The sequence below is a fragment of the Camelus dromedarius genome, chromosome 4, assembly GCF_036321535.1.
Source record: "Camelus dromedarius isolate mCamDro1 chromosome 4, mCamDro1.pat, whole genome shotgun sequence".
In the NCBI taxonomy this organism is placed as follows: Eukaryota; Metazoa; Chordata; class Mammalia; order Artiodactyla; family Camelidae; genus Camelus; species Camelus dromedarius.
In genome coordinates this window covers 68,290,117-68,306,470 of record NC_087439.1, presented here as the reverse complement: position 1 = coordinate 68,306,470, position 16,354 = coordinate 68,290,117, and the positions used below count along the sequence as shown (strand labels likewise).

Here is a 16,354-nt window from a genome sequence, read left to right as displayed (position 1 = left end):
GATACTTACAAGATAATCCTTAATATTTGCCTCCTCTTTGGATAGTTTAGTGACTTAAATGAGAAAAGTAAAATATATTTAAATGTCTTGCTATTAAAATTATGTTGCTTCCCCAAATCATGTTTCTTAAATCACTAAAATAAGAAAAACGTTCTTAGTAATTTGGAAAAAAAAAAAAATCAGGGTTAAAACAACATCAGAATTTTACCATCTTTCAGTTTAAAAAATTGCCTAAACTCAATAGATACAGATCTCACACTGTCCAAATCATTGTTTGGTCTTCACATAGAAACCAAAGGCCTGAGAGTGTGGGAATCTTTACACGACTCTGGCCAAAGCCTTCTGTCCTAGCACGTTAATAAGGAGTTAGGCATTCTCATTGATTCAGTCCGTTAAATTTAATTTAATTCAGTTCACTAAACAGCAGCAAAAATGTTTAATGTTTTCTTTTTCTATAACCTTTTTTGAATCAAGGTGGACCTAAACACATTCTTTATCCAGTCTATCATGTGGCCCATACCCCTTTTGATAACCATGCATCTGATCTTTTTTTTAGAATTTTAATTGTAGTTAAATACGCATAACATAAATTTACCATCTTAACCGTCTTCAAGTGTGCAGCTCTGTGGTGTTAAGCACATTCACGTTGACGAGCATCCCACTTCTAAGACACCAGATACTCTAGTACAGCCCCCTCTTCCCTGCAGTAAGCAGGCTGCCTCTGCCGGCAGAGCTGCCGTGCTGCATTTGATGGTCTTGGGCCGAATGTTTTCTTCTGCACCCACAAGAGGGAACACAGTTGTTACCTTGGGAAAGTTACTCAGATTTCTAGAAAAACTTTCTGTCGGGTTGGCTGTCATGGTGTGAATTAAAAGGTTATGTCAGAGGTTAAACTATGCAATTAAATCAAGAAAGCAGATTGTTCTTGTAGCTGACATTAGCTTTTGCAAAGAGACTGGATTAGCTGTACTGAGTCACATATAAGCTGCACAAAGGGAACGTTGGGAGAAAAATGATTTCACCAGGTACTTCCCTTGAAAGAAAATCATTCCGTCTCGCACCTCTGATTTCTCGTCTTAATTCTGTCACTGCAGGAGGCTTATTATCCTGCTCCAGATTTGCACACAGTGGCTGATGCCTTGTGACGGGCTGTTTTTGTTTTTCCGCTTTAGAAAGCACTCCTCCCTAAATAATTGTCTGCAAGTTAACCTTTTCTCTTACTGGAATATTTAGTGGGATAGCATATAGAAAATAGCAATGTGTAAGGGAGACTCTTTGGACAGGAGATAAATTCTTTGAGGCCACGAGGGTATCATTTATTAAATGACTGCTCCAGTCCACTAAATGGGCCCCTTTTGACCTGAAAGAGTTAATGCTGTATTGAAAGTGTCTGGCTTGTCCCCAGCTTCTCTCCCTTGGAAGGCTCTGACCCACTAATGGCGGTAATAATAATAATAGAAAACAACCCCGCGCTGCCTCCATCACTCGGAAACTGTTAATGGTATCCTAATGTTTTTTATTCTTTAAGTGTAACAGAAAACTGACAATCTGCTCAGCTAAGATTTCAAATGTAGTATTTTTTTCATTGCCGTTTTTACATGCCATGCAGGATGCTGAGAAAGGAATAAGGCAAAGCCTTATAATTGGTCTTTTAAATCATCATAAACATTTATTTTTCCCCCCATGGCTATTATCTAGTGCCAATAACTCAGTCCTAAGATGATGGGAAAAACTATTTAATGATGCATCACACACTCCCTCCTAAATTCTTATCCAGAATTAAGCAGGGAATAGAAAAATATGACACTTTTCTCAAAAGTCGATTTAAACATAAGAGCAAAGGCAGCTCTTTTTCATGTGTGTGGGAATATTAGCGGTGAACCAAGGAGTGCTTTCTTTTTTGACATAAACACTTTTTAGAGAAGCCAAAATTTTTTTATTATTATTATAATTAATTATTAAAAGTAGAAGAGGGCTCTGTAATGTTTGACACAGAACTGGGGCTTCTGGCTGGATGGTTGACGTCTATAAAAGGCGAAGCATGATAATACCTCCTTGTTGGGTCTGTTTAGGAGATTATAAGCATTTGGCACGGCGCCCATCACATAGTAAGTTCTAAATAAAGATAGCTATTGTTACTGCTTTTGAACCAAAACAAAACATCCATCCCAATTTTAGGTCCTTCAGTCATACACACACAGGGAAAACGTTCAACCTAGTACATGGTGCCCTTAGAAGCCCCCTGCCTTGTTTATTACCCACAGCAATAGTGAAGGAGTGTATTTGAGCTACTGTGTTTGGACACAGAGCCTCAGACTTCAGAGACCTCGTACTGCCATTGGGGTCAACCGTGCCTCTGGTCATCTGAGCGCTTCACTCTCTTTGCTTTCTCTCTGCCCTTCCTCATCTCCATGCATATGACTGCTCTGCAGTAGACAGATTGGTGGCCTTGCTGCCCTCGGCCGGCCTCTGCTCTCACCTCTCCCCTGCCTTGGCTCCTGGACCAGTGCTCAGTCTGTCTGGTGCTGCCCAGTTTTCAGAGGTCCAGGTCAGGCCAGAGTCTTCTTTTTCTCTGCTGACTCCCACCATTGACTCCATGTCTTGCTTGATCCCACCTTGTTTTGGGGTCCTTTTGAATTCTGCATTTGACTCTTCATATAGACAGACTGCTTTGCCCTGTGAGCAGGTGTTCACAAAAAGATACCCCTCTTTGTCTTCATTTGATCATTTCAGTCCAGCATCTATGACAGATGTAGAGGAAAGCATCCCTTTTCTTCTTAACTAATACTGAGTTTGACCTGTATGCATGGTGCGTTGCAGCTTTGCTACCTTCTTGTACACGTGTAATTTCATCTGATCACAACAAAAGCCCATGAGATGGCATCGCTGTTAACGTAGACAAGGTACTTCACCTACCTGTGCTTCCATTTCCTCAACTATAAAAATGGAGATAACAGTAGTATATACCACGTAAGTTGAGCTAATGAATGTAGCTGTAAAAGTACTCAGAACATGCCTGGTATAGATGGCTGCTGGTGTTTTTTACCATCATCATTATTATCATCCTCAAAATAATCATTTTCATTTTCCACTTTTGCTAATGAAGAAACTGAAACCCAGAGAGATTAAACAGCTTGCCTGGATTTCAAGTCTTCCAGTTCCAAGTCCACACCAAAGATGCCTCAAGCATCAAAATCTTTATCGTTAACCACCCTCAACTGCTTGCTTTTGGCCCAGCATTTCCGTAGTCAGTTTACAGAGAAGTTCATAATTCACAGTTTGTTTAGAAACTCTATGAAGGAGAAGCTTAAAATGAACACACCTGCACAACACTAACCTTTCTGCAGAAACAGACACCTCCTCCCTGGGAGGCAGCTCCATCTCTTCCCAAATGTGAGGTCTCTTGAGTAGCCATGGGAATGCGGTGGGAAGAATAGGCAGCTAAAAGTGATACCAGGTTTACTCTTACGTCTTTAAAACTCAGAACAATATGTGTAATTAGCACAGTTGTAGATAGGCTGTTTGAACCCTTGGTCAGCCATAGCAAGGACTGATTGTATTCATCTTTTGAAAGCCCTTCTATTAAAGTGTGTAACAATTAGTAGTATGTCTGTGGTTATTAGTAATCATCTAGGGAATGGTCCTCTCTTTCATGATGGAGTCAGCGGCCAAGCTAAGCAAGTCAATTTAATACAACTCTTCTCATTGTTGGGAAATTTGTCTCTCATAAAACCCACCCTGTAATAGATGAGAATATGCCCACCTTTGGTACAGCGTCAGACACACATCTCACTGCTGTTATCAGCTCTGTGCTTATGATCCATCCTTTCACCAGCATTGTAGCCAAGGAACAGGCCTTCTTGTTCTTCAAGCATCTGTCTGACCTGAGTAGGAACAACCTGGTCGCTTGTTATGTGAAGGAGATATAGGAGGGTAGGGTACTAAGTCAACACTCTTTAGGTTACACTCGAAAGAAACGAATTTCAAGCTGGCTCTTACGAAGAAGATAATTTGTTGACTCAAGCCACTGAAAAGTTCAGAGGAGCATCTACATCAAGGTGTGATTGGATCCAGGGTCCATGTCAACAATACTCTCTCCCAGCCTTAGTTCCTCTCTTTGAACTTTGTAGAAAAGCAAGGCGGCTGCCAGCAGCTCCAGGTTTATCCACCCAGTAACCACACGGCAAACATGATGACTTTGTCCTGGTCACTCTACCAGGATTACTTCTAATTAGCCAGCAGCCTCCTCCTGAACCAACCAGGGGGATGAAATACACTGAGCAGTCATGCCCGGGTTAGAGGCATACTCCTGGGTGAGAGTAAGGGAGGCACAGTAACTCATGAAAAGTCAGGACGCCCCTGCCAGGGGGAAGAGTGGTTACTGGGTAGGGAGGAGAAGTGGCTGGCAGTAGCAGGGGGAGGTAGAAAGGACAGATCAGGATAGCTGGAGAGTGGAGATGCTCTTTCTGTTTCTCCATGAGCTTCCCTGAGACAGAGTAAAGCAGTGTTTCCAGGTACCCCTAACTTTTCACTACAATCCGGCAAGAATTTCAGTACAAAAAAGACTGATCACAGACTTCCCTGAGGGGGTGTTATTAATGGAAATACCACCTCCTTGTAACCTTCTTTCCCGCCGCCGAGGGCTCCGCGGGCTGAGTTATAGGGAAGCTGCAGCGTGTTGTCAGATTTCACAACAACATTAAGTGGGACTTCCTTTTCATATTTGCCACCTCATTTATTTTGTGTGTCCCCATGTTATTAGTTTTACTGCCCATTAATCATTATATATTATAAAATACAGTAAAGTGTGCTTACGAAGAGATAGCACTGGGTCTGGCCATGACACTCACAGCTTAGCCTTGCCGGGAGGAAGCTGAGGGCTGACAGGCAGCGCCCGCATCCTCGCCAGTCCCCGAGGCACCGCTCTGAGCGTTCCTTCCCCACCAAGCAGACTAGAACACGTGTCTTCAGACTTTCCCATCCAGTGAAAGAAAAATCTGAGGAAAGTTCTTGTTCACTGTGAGGACAGATGACAAACTATACAAAAAAATGTTTTTGAAGAAATTGCTTCACAAAAGTCTGACATTACAATTGTGAAAAGGAAGAAAGTAAAGAATAAGGTATTTTATTAGCAGGGAGTTTCATTGCTATAAAATATTTTAGTCTTCCTTCTAATTTGGCCTATAAATTTCTTCCAAATTATTTTTCCTCCATTAACAATATTATCAAGTCATTTCTCTGGTGAAAAATTTTAAAAGGCTTCCAGTTGCCCCCTGCTCTGAGTCACACCTTCTTAGCCAGATGTCGAGACCTTTCCTATCTTTCTTCCTCCTCTATCCCTACACATTTCCCACTAATCTCCAATTTTCCCTTACCGTTCATCCATCCTATGTCCCCACCATCAAGTAGACATGTCAGGATTTTTCGTCATGCTTTTCCTTCCCTTATAGTGGAGTGATGGTTACCTTCACTTTTCCAGTGTATTTGATCCATGTTCTAGGACAAGTCCCACTTCATTCATGAAGCCTAATCCTGTGACCCCAGATCCCAGTGTGCTTTCTTTTCTCTGGACTTCCCCAAGTCTAAACTACTCCAGCCCTGAAGTCTGCTGTATGTCAGTGTTCTCAGCTCCATCATTCACCAAGATGCCTGTTGACTAATGATCCCAAAAGTCTGTGACCTTGTCTGGTGTGACACTTGGTTGATCGTGTCATGGGTCGGTCTCAGGGAGAAGAGTCACCTGGCTGGTGAAAGACAGCCTTTTACTTGCTGTCCCCAGTGTCGTATTGTCATCGAGTGATTTGAACACTTGGTTTCTTTATGGAAAATGCCTCTGTAAGAAATAAGCTTATTGGGGCTATTGACGGAAGTAAAATGTACAGAAGATGATTTAAAAAGTGATAAAGAATGTTAAACAGTACAAAACCAAAAAAAAAAAAGTAGAAGTTTTGAATGAAGAGTGAAAATTCAAACCTAATGATGACTCAGGCCCACAATGTAGGGACATAGAAACAGAAATCCTCCTGGCATTCTGGTGGTTGTAGATAATCCTCCTAATGAGTGTAAACATTGCTCGTGAAAGAAGACATATGGTACAAACTAACGTTTACTGAACATTCACCGTGTGCCAGGCCCCACGTTCAAGCTCTGGATCAGATAATCCTCTAACTACCCTGAGAGGGAGGCGCTACATTCTCTCTCCTTTACAGATAAGGAAAGTGAAGCACTGAGAGGCAAAAGCCTCACCCAGGTTAACACAGTACAGAGGTCAGACTGAGACACAAACCCAAGCAGTCTGATGTCTGAACCCGGGCTTGTATCACGTGTTGCTTTAAAGGTTAAATTTTTAGTGGATGCTAAAGAGGCCGTTAATTAGTGGAGTGAAGAGATAACATGTTCCCCACTGGAAGCATAATTTCAGAGAAAGCTAGGAATCAAACATCTTATTTCCTAAAACTTGTGGCTCCGTATCACCTTTAGATGGATACGTCACAAACATTAGGGAACGACTCTATGTTCCATGGGGTTATCACTTCGTGTGTGTTCCTCTGTGCTCACCACGTGGATTGTAACAGCTTGGAGGAAAGAAGGTACTTTGTCTTTCATTTCTGGGCATCAGAGAAGGTGAGAGGAGCTTTAGCGTGTTCAGACATAGCGTATGTGTAGCTCTGCCAAGTCAATGGGCCAACCTTTCCTTGTCTGCCAACTCGGGGTGTTTAAAAGAAGAATGGGAAGAATGTTGAGTTGAGTGGTTCTTCTAAAATTTACATAAGAGAGAGCACTGAAGTACTGCCTCTCAGGAATCGTTCTCAAGTCATCAGGGTTAGGGGAACCACCAAATACTACTGGAAATCCTCTAAATTCACCTTCAAGTAGAGAGTACAAAATTATTCCCAACAGATAGCCATTTCTTCAGTCCAGCAGCAGATTAAGTGCCTGGTTTGTGTTTAAGGGTGGAGACACAGGAAAGATAAAAATCTTGAGACCCATGAATCACATTCCCTGTGATAAGGTGCTCCTGGCATGGACAGCAGGCAGAGACCATCGCCTCGCGCCTGTTAGAATGGCTGTTCTCACAGAGACGAGCGGTAGCAAGTGCTGGCGCGGAGGTGGAGGGAAGGGAATCCTGCGCGCTGCTGGTGGGAATGTAAGGTGGTGCAGCCGCTATGGGGGACGGTATGGAGGTTCCTCAAAAAATGAAAACTAGAACTACCGGGTGATCCGCAATTCCACTCATGAGTGTATCTGAAGGAAACAAAATCACTATTTTGAAGAGAGATTTTTACTCCATTTATTGCAGCCTTATTCACAATAGCCAAGACATGGAGACAGACAACCCATGTGTGGATGAATGGATAAAGAACATGTGGTATAGATACACAATGGAATATTATTCCACAATAAAGAAGATAGAAGTCCTGCCATTGTGACAACATGGAAGGACCTTGAGAGCATTATGTTAAGTGAAATAAGTCAGAAAGATAAAGACGTACTGTAGAAGCTCACTTATATGTGGAATCTAAAAAAGGCAAACTCATAGAAACAGAGACTAGAATGGTGGTTACCAGGAGCTGAGGGATGGGGAAAATGAGATGTTGGTCAAAGGCTACAAATTTACAGTGATGAGTTCTGGAGGCCTAATGTGCAGCATGGTAACTATGGTTACAACACTGAATTACATACTTGAAAGTTGCTAAAAGAGTAGGTCCTAAATGTTCTCACCGTAACATGAAAAAATGGTAATTATGTGAAGTGATGAAGGTAATAACTAATCTTACTGGGGCAATCATTCTGCAATATATACATGTATCAAATCAAAATCAAAAATAGAAATATACATGTATCAAGTACATAGCACACCTTAAATTTATGCAATGTTATGTGTCAGTTGTATCTCAATGAAAAAAATAAAATAATGTTTACCCAGGGTGAAAAAAAAAATCAGAGACTTGCAGGAAACAGTTCCTTTCTCCTAACTCCAGCTCTCTCCCAGACACACACTCACTCTGGGGCACACTCTCACTGAGAGCAATAGTGAGTAAAATTGCTCTCATTACCTAATTTATTTACCCTGCCCTTCCTCCCTCTTCTTCTTCGTAGCTCTCTCTGGACATGAACAAACAGTTGAATTTGGGTAAGATCAGTTGTGTAAGATGTGGCCTCATTTTGTACAGAAAAGAACTCTGTAAATAATAAGCAACAGGGAAATGTTAGTTACCATTGCTCTTGTCTTCTGTTCCTCTTAGGCTGTAGCACAGCTCTGAGCGACAAACAGTACTCGGTAAAGACTCATTGATAGCTGACTTGATTTTGGCTTGACATTTTAACATAGATTGAAACCTTAGTTAAAGTGTATCTTGTAAGAGATTGTTACTCATCTTAACACAAAACTGAAAATCCTTACTTTCTATCAGTTCTGGAAATAATAACTGAGTAATTGAAAATTTGAAGTTTTGTTTGGCTTTGTTTTTCTTTTTAGGATAGTCAGTTAGCTATAAAATGGGAGAAAATAATAAAGTAAAAAGTATGAAAATAATTTTTGGCCCTAAAAACATACAGGTACCCTGTTTACACAACATCATGCAAAGATATCTTCATATGGACACCATCCAAGAGATCCATCAGTTTGACCTTTTAGTTACACTAATGGTTCTTTAAAAAACTTATTAGAATTCTTTATAGCATACTTTATTTTGAGAGTATGACAGTATCCAACCCACATAAGACATAAACCACTCAACAATCAAAAGCATAAGGTCAGGATGTCCTCTTGAAGCCAGACATACAAAGAATAAGTGGTAAAAAAGGAAAGGGTCGGGGTAGGGGGTGGAAATCACTGAAACAATTTGTGTTCTGAATGAAAAGCCTGTTACCAAGATATACAGGGAGGAACTGCAAGACAAACAGGGTGTTCTTGGCAGTGGGTAAAAATGAGACTATTCAACATGCTTGTAAGGAGGTAGACAAGGCAGAAATGGCAGGTAGAAATGGCAGACAAGGTTGATATTACAAGGAGAAAAGTTAAGCAAAAGGAATGACTGGTATAAAAATAAAGACAAAACATAGAGAAGATGAATGAATAATTATAGGTAGGGCAGAAATGATTAGATCCTTGAAGGTGACACCGAAGAACTGAAGGGTCCATTTAAGAAGGATCCGAGGCTGTGTGCGCACTTTGAGGACATGAAGCAATTGTGGGGTGTATTGTGGGGTTGACTCCCTGTAGCCTCTAGACTCTGAAGACTAGGGCCATCCATGTGTTGTAGCCACCCTTTACCTGCACCTTCATTTATTCTTATAACAAATATTTATTTAGTCCTTCTCTGCACTGAGGATACAAAGATCAACAAGACTAAGAAAATGGTAGGTGGCGCTGATCGATCCTATTAATTCTGCTCTACAGAGAGGAAAGCTTGCCACTTCCTTCAGTTTATTTCACTCTGAAATGAGTCTTTTTTTCCCAGTTAAATAATAAAAGTGTTTTCCCTTTAAGTAGCCACATTTCCCTTCCAGAAACCAGTGCTATTTATATAATTTTTAAATCCATTGTTACCTTGAATGCCAATTTGGGAAGCATCCTTGTTGTTGTTTTTAATCCAGCGGAGTAACCCTGATAAGCCAAAGACAAGGACAACAAAAGATTGTAACAAACCAGTCTATTGAAAATGAGTTCGACTGAATTTTTCAGTGGCTTTAAGAGAATCTACCCAGAGGTATGGTCATATATATTTTTAAAAAATAGTTTACCTACTAAATTGAACCACAGGGTCCATTTTCTTACCCACAAAGTGGATAAGAAATAATAATAATAGAAAAAGCAAAGTGTCATGAGAATATTTCAGTGTAATAAATTCACTATTCATTACATTTGTTGGATATAATTTGAGTCCAGCAAAAAATATATATATATATATATGGCATTAGATTTGGACTTTCATTTCATAAAAGAAGGAATTTTTAGTGAAGAAAATTAAAATAAAGAGTTAACACTTAGCAGAGATTTGAAGTCACTTGGACGGCCATGCCCACAATTGTAATTAAAGCATTGGCCATATTTGTTCACCTAATCTTCCCATAATTTTCTCTAGATATTTCCATTTTAAAACAGACATAAAATAGACAATGTTTGGAAACAGAGTAGGGAAGATTATGCAAATATATGAATCTTAATGAGAAGTTCATTATTGAACATTTTGACACGAATTTCAGGAAATGATAAAAGACCCTGGGATTTACGAGACTTAAAAGGAAAAAAACTCTGCTCCTAGAGAACTTGGAAATTGCCAGTAAAAGAGCTGAGATCCAAATGACAGCAGATAATGTATAAATCAGATTACATTGTGCCCTCTGGTAATGAATAGGAAACGGGGGCCCTGTGATAAGCTTGGAATGATGATCAATATTTGGAATACTGAGATAGGCAAGAAGGTAATTAGGCCCATTATGGACACAGCACAGATAACATAATTTGGGAAATTACACATTGGGATATTATGGGGAATTTTTTTCTAGGCTAATGGATTTACAACGATATCTATTAAAGCCCATAAGACATTTTGCCTCTAGGGAAAACTACTAAAAAAAAATCAAACATACAAAATTTTCAGTAAGTGTAATCTAAAATAAAAAGACAAAGTGGGATGTGTTGCAGAATAAAGTAGTGGTGTGACTTCCTACTTGGAATTTATAATAATTTTTCATTCAAAGAGTTTTAAGGCTATTAATTTCACATCACAACTCCCCATGAAGCAAGCAAAGCACTTCTTTTGTATTTGCCCAAGTTCATTGCTCGTAATACAGCAAGGCCAAATTGTTAGTGAAAGCAAGCTATCTTGACGAATTCATGGCCTCTCAAGTTTCATGCTGTGTCCCCTGGATAACACTGCAATCATTTTGATCCCCAGTTTACTACTGGGCATAATTCCTTTATTTTAGAGGGAGGGGCTCTAGCTTAATTAATTTTCACTAAGTGCCTTGTGGGCCATTGATGTTATTGAAATGCACAAATTAATGCATTATTTATTGTTAATTTATCATAAGTATTTGCTAATTGTAAAGCTCTAGCTGGGAGAAAAACTTTCCGTGTATCTGCGAGTGAGTACCTTCCCCCAAATAATTCTTTATGTTTTAATAAGAATGGATTGGAAGCAATTTCATCAATAATGGAGGATCCAATTACTGGTCTCCTGGATTAAGGCATTCTTTTATTGCAAGATTTTAATGCTAGAATGGGAAGTTCAAACATTGCCAATGAAATTGCAGACTAATTAAATGATTATAGCCTAAGGGGAAGGGTATCCAGGACTCCACTTCTCCACTATTAATCTTCCCAAGAAGAGCCTCTCTATGCAATGAGCAGATGGATATATATGCCTTATTTCAAGAGAAAAAAACTGTAAGGAATTATTTGGGGAAAATCAGTTCAACTTTTGAATAAAAAAAGAAAGGATGGTATTTCTTTATGAAGCTCTTTTCACCTTCTTGTAGAAGGAATGGCTGTGTTTAGAAATGCAGTGGTGGATTGAACCAAGGGAATCACGCTAGACCTTCACTTACTCAGATGTTTGGAGTTGCTGCAAAAGCAGCAGTGACAGAACTCACCACCACTGCTTTACAAGCGCCTGTTATGTGTCCAACATTCTTCCGTCCTTGTCTTCTCCGAATTTTACAGGTTAGGAAACTGAGGCACAGGAGGGTTACGAACGAACAAGAAGTGGCCGAGTTGGGGGTGCTGGGATCTTCCGCAGCCTCTCCTCTTCATCACTGTTAGTTGCTACTCTCTGTTCTCCTTAGTACCTGCCTTGCAGGGAACCACCAGCAGTTCTCAGCCATAGGACAGAAGTGGGAATCCAAGACTGAATCAGAAGAACTGAGGTCCACATCCAAACAATCCTCCAGGAAGGACTTTCTGTTTTATACTACGTTGAAGTGGGACTTGCTACCTACAAGGCTGAGGCCATGGCTCCACATTGTTTTAAGACTGTTCTGTAGAGGGCCCTCCCCACTTTGCCAGTGGCTCTCTGCTGCCCTTCTCAGCACCTCTCTCATGCCCATGGAGAAGTGGTGGCAGATTTCCTTTGACTCTTTAGACTTGGTGTGTGTGTTCATTCTTTTCGTAACACTGTTTTTCTGGATGATGGAGAGCAGTGGCTGTGTCTGAGGATTGGTGGAGCCAGAAAACACGGCCCTAAAGTTTTCCTCTGTATGGGGAAGGCTTCCAGGACCACGTCAAGCCAGTCCTTCACTTGGGAACAGGTAAATCTTCAGAAATGCTATAGCATCTTTAAAAAAAATATTCCAGTGATGTTTCTTTATGATGCCTTTATTTTAAGGAAAAGTTTGGCACTTGGAACTTTTAAGAGTAGTTTTATTAGACCACTTTGAGAATAACTTCTATCATGTAAGTTCCCTCTTTTAGTACCTTTGGTGACCATTGTATCATTGTTTCGAGAAATTTGTGAATGTCAGGTACATGTTTCTGATGGAAAGATGAGTTTATCTGGATCTTAGGGAACATGGTCACTGAATGTAGAAGTCGCCAGTTAAAAATGTAAAGCCTTACTACTAAAGTTTGGGAAAAAGATTTATTTCTTGGCATTTGCAAGTAACTTAAACTGGCTTGGAAATCACTGAAAAGTCATATTCTGATGACTTCTGTAGATACTCAAAATGGGACAAGTAAATGCTCAAATTTGAACACAGTCCACCTCGTGACTGATAACACGTGATATTCAGAGATCACTCTCTAACGATTGCTTAAAGTCAGCCACAGCCAATGTCACATCAGCTGCAGATGAAAATATGAGGGATTATCATATTTTGGGATGACTTCAGTGGGATAGAGTGATGGAGGTTTTGATTTTGATTAATTACTCAATTTATCTTACCCTTTCAAAGAGACCTCTACTTTTAGTGGGAGCCTAGAAAAAAGTATGATTTGTGTAAATGGTTAGGCTAAAAATAGACAGTGAATCTTCCCATTCTGAAAGCTACAGGATTTCCAATGCAGTGTCAACCCAAGCTGGGATTGGTGAGGGCGGGAAGAAGGAAGAGGGATTGAATGTGACAATTTATGGTACCCGATGCAGTCTTTACAGGGTAGAAGACTTGACTTCAAGTGTGTTGCTGAAATTTAGTGCTGATGCCATCATTTGACATATTAATCCCTTGTAACCAGTAACCTTGACCTTCTCTCAGAAGCTGTGGACATACAAGAGAAATGTGAACCCTAGTCAAGGTCCCTTTCAGTTGGAGATTCAATTCAGTCAGTTTAGTGCACCTGTAAGTCCTTGTAAGGACTTTCCTGATTTCAGATTCTCCTCTATACCATCAGTCTTTTTTCCACTACTATATCCTGTTTACTCCCTAGAAATAAATAAGAACATTGTTTTCAAGCCTGAAAATCCTTGAGTCCACATTTATAGCCAAGACTCATTCGCCGTTTTTGCTTTTAATTTTACTGTGCACTACATCCACTAGAGCTAGGTTATAATTTTGGCCAACATTAGTTGACATGTCTAATTTGTGACTTCTATTTATGTAAAGTGAATTAATTGCTGTCTCTATTAATCCTGCAAAATCCATGAATCCTTAATGTTCACTTTGCTCAGAATGAGTAACAGTGTATTTGTTCCTTCTCACAAGTGACTTCTTGCCGAGCTTTCGATGCTCTCCTCTTAGATAGCACGCCTTGTATCTTGGGTGATTCATTCACTTTCATGTTCCCTGGAATTTACTGCTGAAGGTTGACATGAATACCTACAGTTTGGGCTCTAATATAATCTCCCGAATAGCAATTAATAAATAAAAGATGGGCACTGTTGTTGACAGAGGAGCTGGGCTTTCTCAGATAGTTTTCATCCTCCTGTTTTCACCAAACTTCATGTCGGATCCCTAGGGGTTGATGGAGTAGAATATTTTCTGCAAACTCCAAAGCTTTTACTGGTGCTTTAATACCCCCAAGCCTCTGTGTTGCTTTTTGTTTTCTTGTCAGAAATGATCTTATTCAGTTTCTGTTTCTCCCACTCACCTTTCTTCCTGGGTCTGTAAGAAATATGCCTCTTTCTGGATTTAGTAGCAGCGTACTCTTCGTATGTATGATTTGCAAGTAGCACCTGAAATTCATCCCTGAAATTTCTTATAACCTTTTTTTTTTTTTTTGCTTAGTCCCTTCTTTGTTGCATTTATTGATGATAGACTCTTGCTTATGAAATGCAGTATTTATCGTCATCATGGATATGGTTCAAAGTGCAGAGTTGCCTCGTGTGAATTAATGATGAAACTATAAAACAACAATAAGTTTCTGCATTTTGTCTGCTTGACTAGGCTCAGAGCTAATCAAGGCTAATGCTCTTATTTTAGAGCTGGGGGACACTAGAGGCCATTTTAAGTTGCTTCACCATAATCAAGTAGAGGGCAGAGGCCAAGTACAATTTTAGGCCATACAGAGCAGAAGGGGCCGAGTTAGGCTGCCCAAGGGCAGTTCCCGGTTCTGATGCTCAATAGGTGTGTATCTTTAGACCAGGTATTTCACTGCTCTGTGCCTCAGTTTCATCACCTGTAAAATGGGAACAGTATTGTCAGGAACACAACTATAAGAATTACAGTAGGTTAATATAGACAAAGCCCTTAGAACAGGGCTAAATAAACACTCTGCATTGTTAGTTATTTGCATTATTGTCATTATTTTGACTATTTTAACACAGTCACAACATACGGGAGGATGCGTATTGTGCTTTAACTTTATACGTGTCTATGTAGGCATTACACCTTTGCTGTACTTCTTTTTATTCCTTGTATTACCTAGTATTTTGTTAAGGAACTAGTGATGATGGCCATGGTGGCAGCATTAGTAGATGCAGAAATAGGGATCATAGTAAGAAAAGGTGGTGCTCTACTGAGCCCTACTAGTGCTGAGCATCCAAGTAGGTGCTTTACGCACATAATCCTCATTGTACTCAATCTGTGTCTATTGAGAAACTGCAAAGTGGTTGATTTCCAGAAATGCAAGTGTAGCACCTTCATAACAGAAGCCTCCTTTGTAACTGGAGAGCATCGTGAGCTTGGCGCTGGTGGAAAAGAGCCCTGCTGAAATTCCTTCTGTCTTTACAGTGAGCCTTGTGCTGCTGGTGTTTATAGAGCCTAATCCCGTTACGGACAACTGGGAGCCTGGCTGTGGGCGGGTAGGGAGGGCAAGGCGTGGGTGAAAAAGGACAGATACAGGCTGAGACGAACAGTGCCAATGGGAAATACTACATGTCAGAGCACAAATCATTAAAATTCACTTAGGGTTTTTTTTTTTCTTTTTTAGAATTTTGTATCATACAAAGAAAGTGGCCCCTTTTCTAGACACCCAAATTGAAATACCTTTGGAACAATACTCATTGACACAGAAAAGCTGTTTTCTTTCTTGCTTTGCTTTATTTATCCATTGACTAAGTAAGTTGCATTCATCATACGGTGACAGCACGAGAGCAATGTAGTGTTTAACCACACGGATTACAGTCACCTCAGTGCTCTTTGATTTCTGTGCATAGTATGTTACTTAATAATTCTAAAAACAATGGTGAAAATAGTAAAAGTGACAATGTATGGGAGTGCTGGGGATGGGGACTGTGAGAGAACCACTGACTATGTTAGGTGTTCTGTGTGTGTGTGTGTGTGTACGCGTGCACGTACACACTCATACATCTGATCTCTGTAGACTGCTCTAACCTCTCAAATCCATGTATATGTGTGTGCGTACATATGCATATGCACGCATATTTATTTCTATATACGACGTATATTATCACTTTAAATCTTCCCACAACTTTACAGAAAAGGAAACCAAGGCTCAGAGAAGTCAAAGTACTTGCTCAAAGTCGCAAAAAGTAGCAAAGCTGGGATTTAATGCCAGGTCCCACCCACACAACCCCCGACTTTTTGAGATAAAACAACAAGCCTTCCCACTGCACCCAAGTGCCTTCTTAGGGGAAGAGTGACCTTTTGCCTCTCCCCCCCTCTTTTTTTTTCCCAGAATCTCCAAGCAAAGATTTTGGTCCAACCCTGGGTTTGAAAAAGTCCAGCTCCTTGGAGAGCCTGCAGACTGCAGTGGCTGAGGTCAGGAAGAACGAACTTCCCTTCCACAGGCCCCGACCGCACATGGTCCGTGGCCGGGGCTGCAACGAGAGCTTCCGAGCAGCGATTGACAAGTCTTACGATGGACCCGAAGAATTAGAGGCTGGTAAGGCAGCGCGCTTCCTCAAATGGGTTCTTCCCCTCCTTATTATCTGCAAATCATAGGCAAGAATGGGTGCTTAACTACAGAGAAAAATGATTTAAGGATCACAATTATATTTTTGATATTAAAAGT

General features: G+C 40.4%; 1 protein-coding gene across 4 annotated transcripts in view; it reads left to right on the top strand.

The window, feature by feature from the left end:
* PARD3B (par-3 family cell polarity regulator beta) overlaps positions 1–16,354 on the top strand; it is a 924,313-nt gene that overhangs the window by 619,354 nt on the left and 288,605 nt on the right. For all 4 annotated transcript variants that reach the window (XR_010380651.1, XM_031451950.2, XM_064485062.1 and 1 more), the window contains exon 17: positions 16,019–16,225. Coding sequence is in view for 3 of the 4 variants with exons in the window: in XM_031451950.2 (XP_031307810.1) it covers positions 16,019–16,225 (207 nt within the window). In the remaining variant the exon portion in view is untranslated. The remainder of the gene's footprint in view (positions 1–16,018; positions 16,226–16,354) is intronic.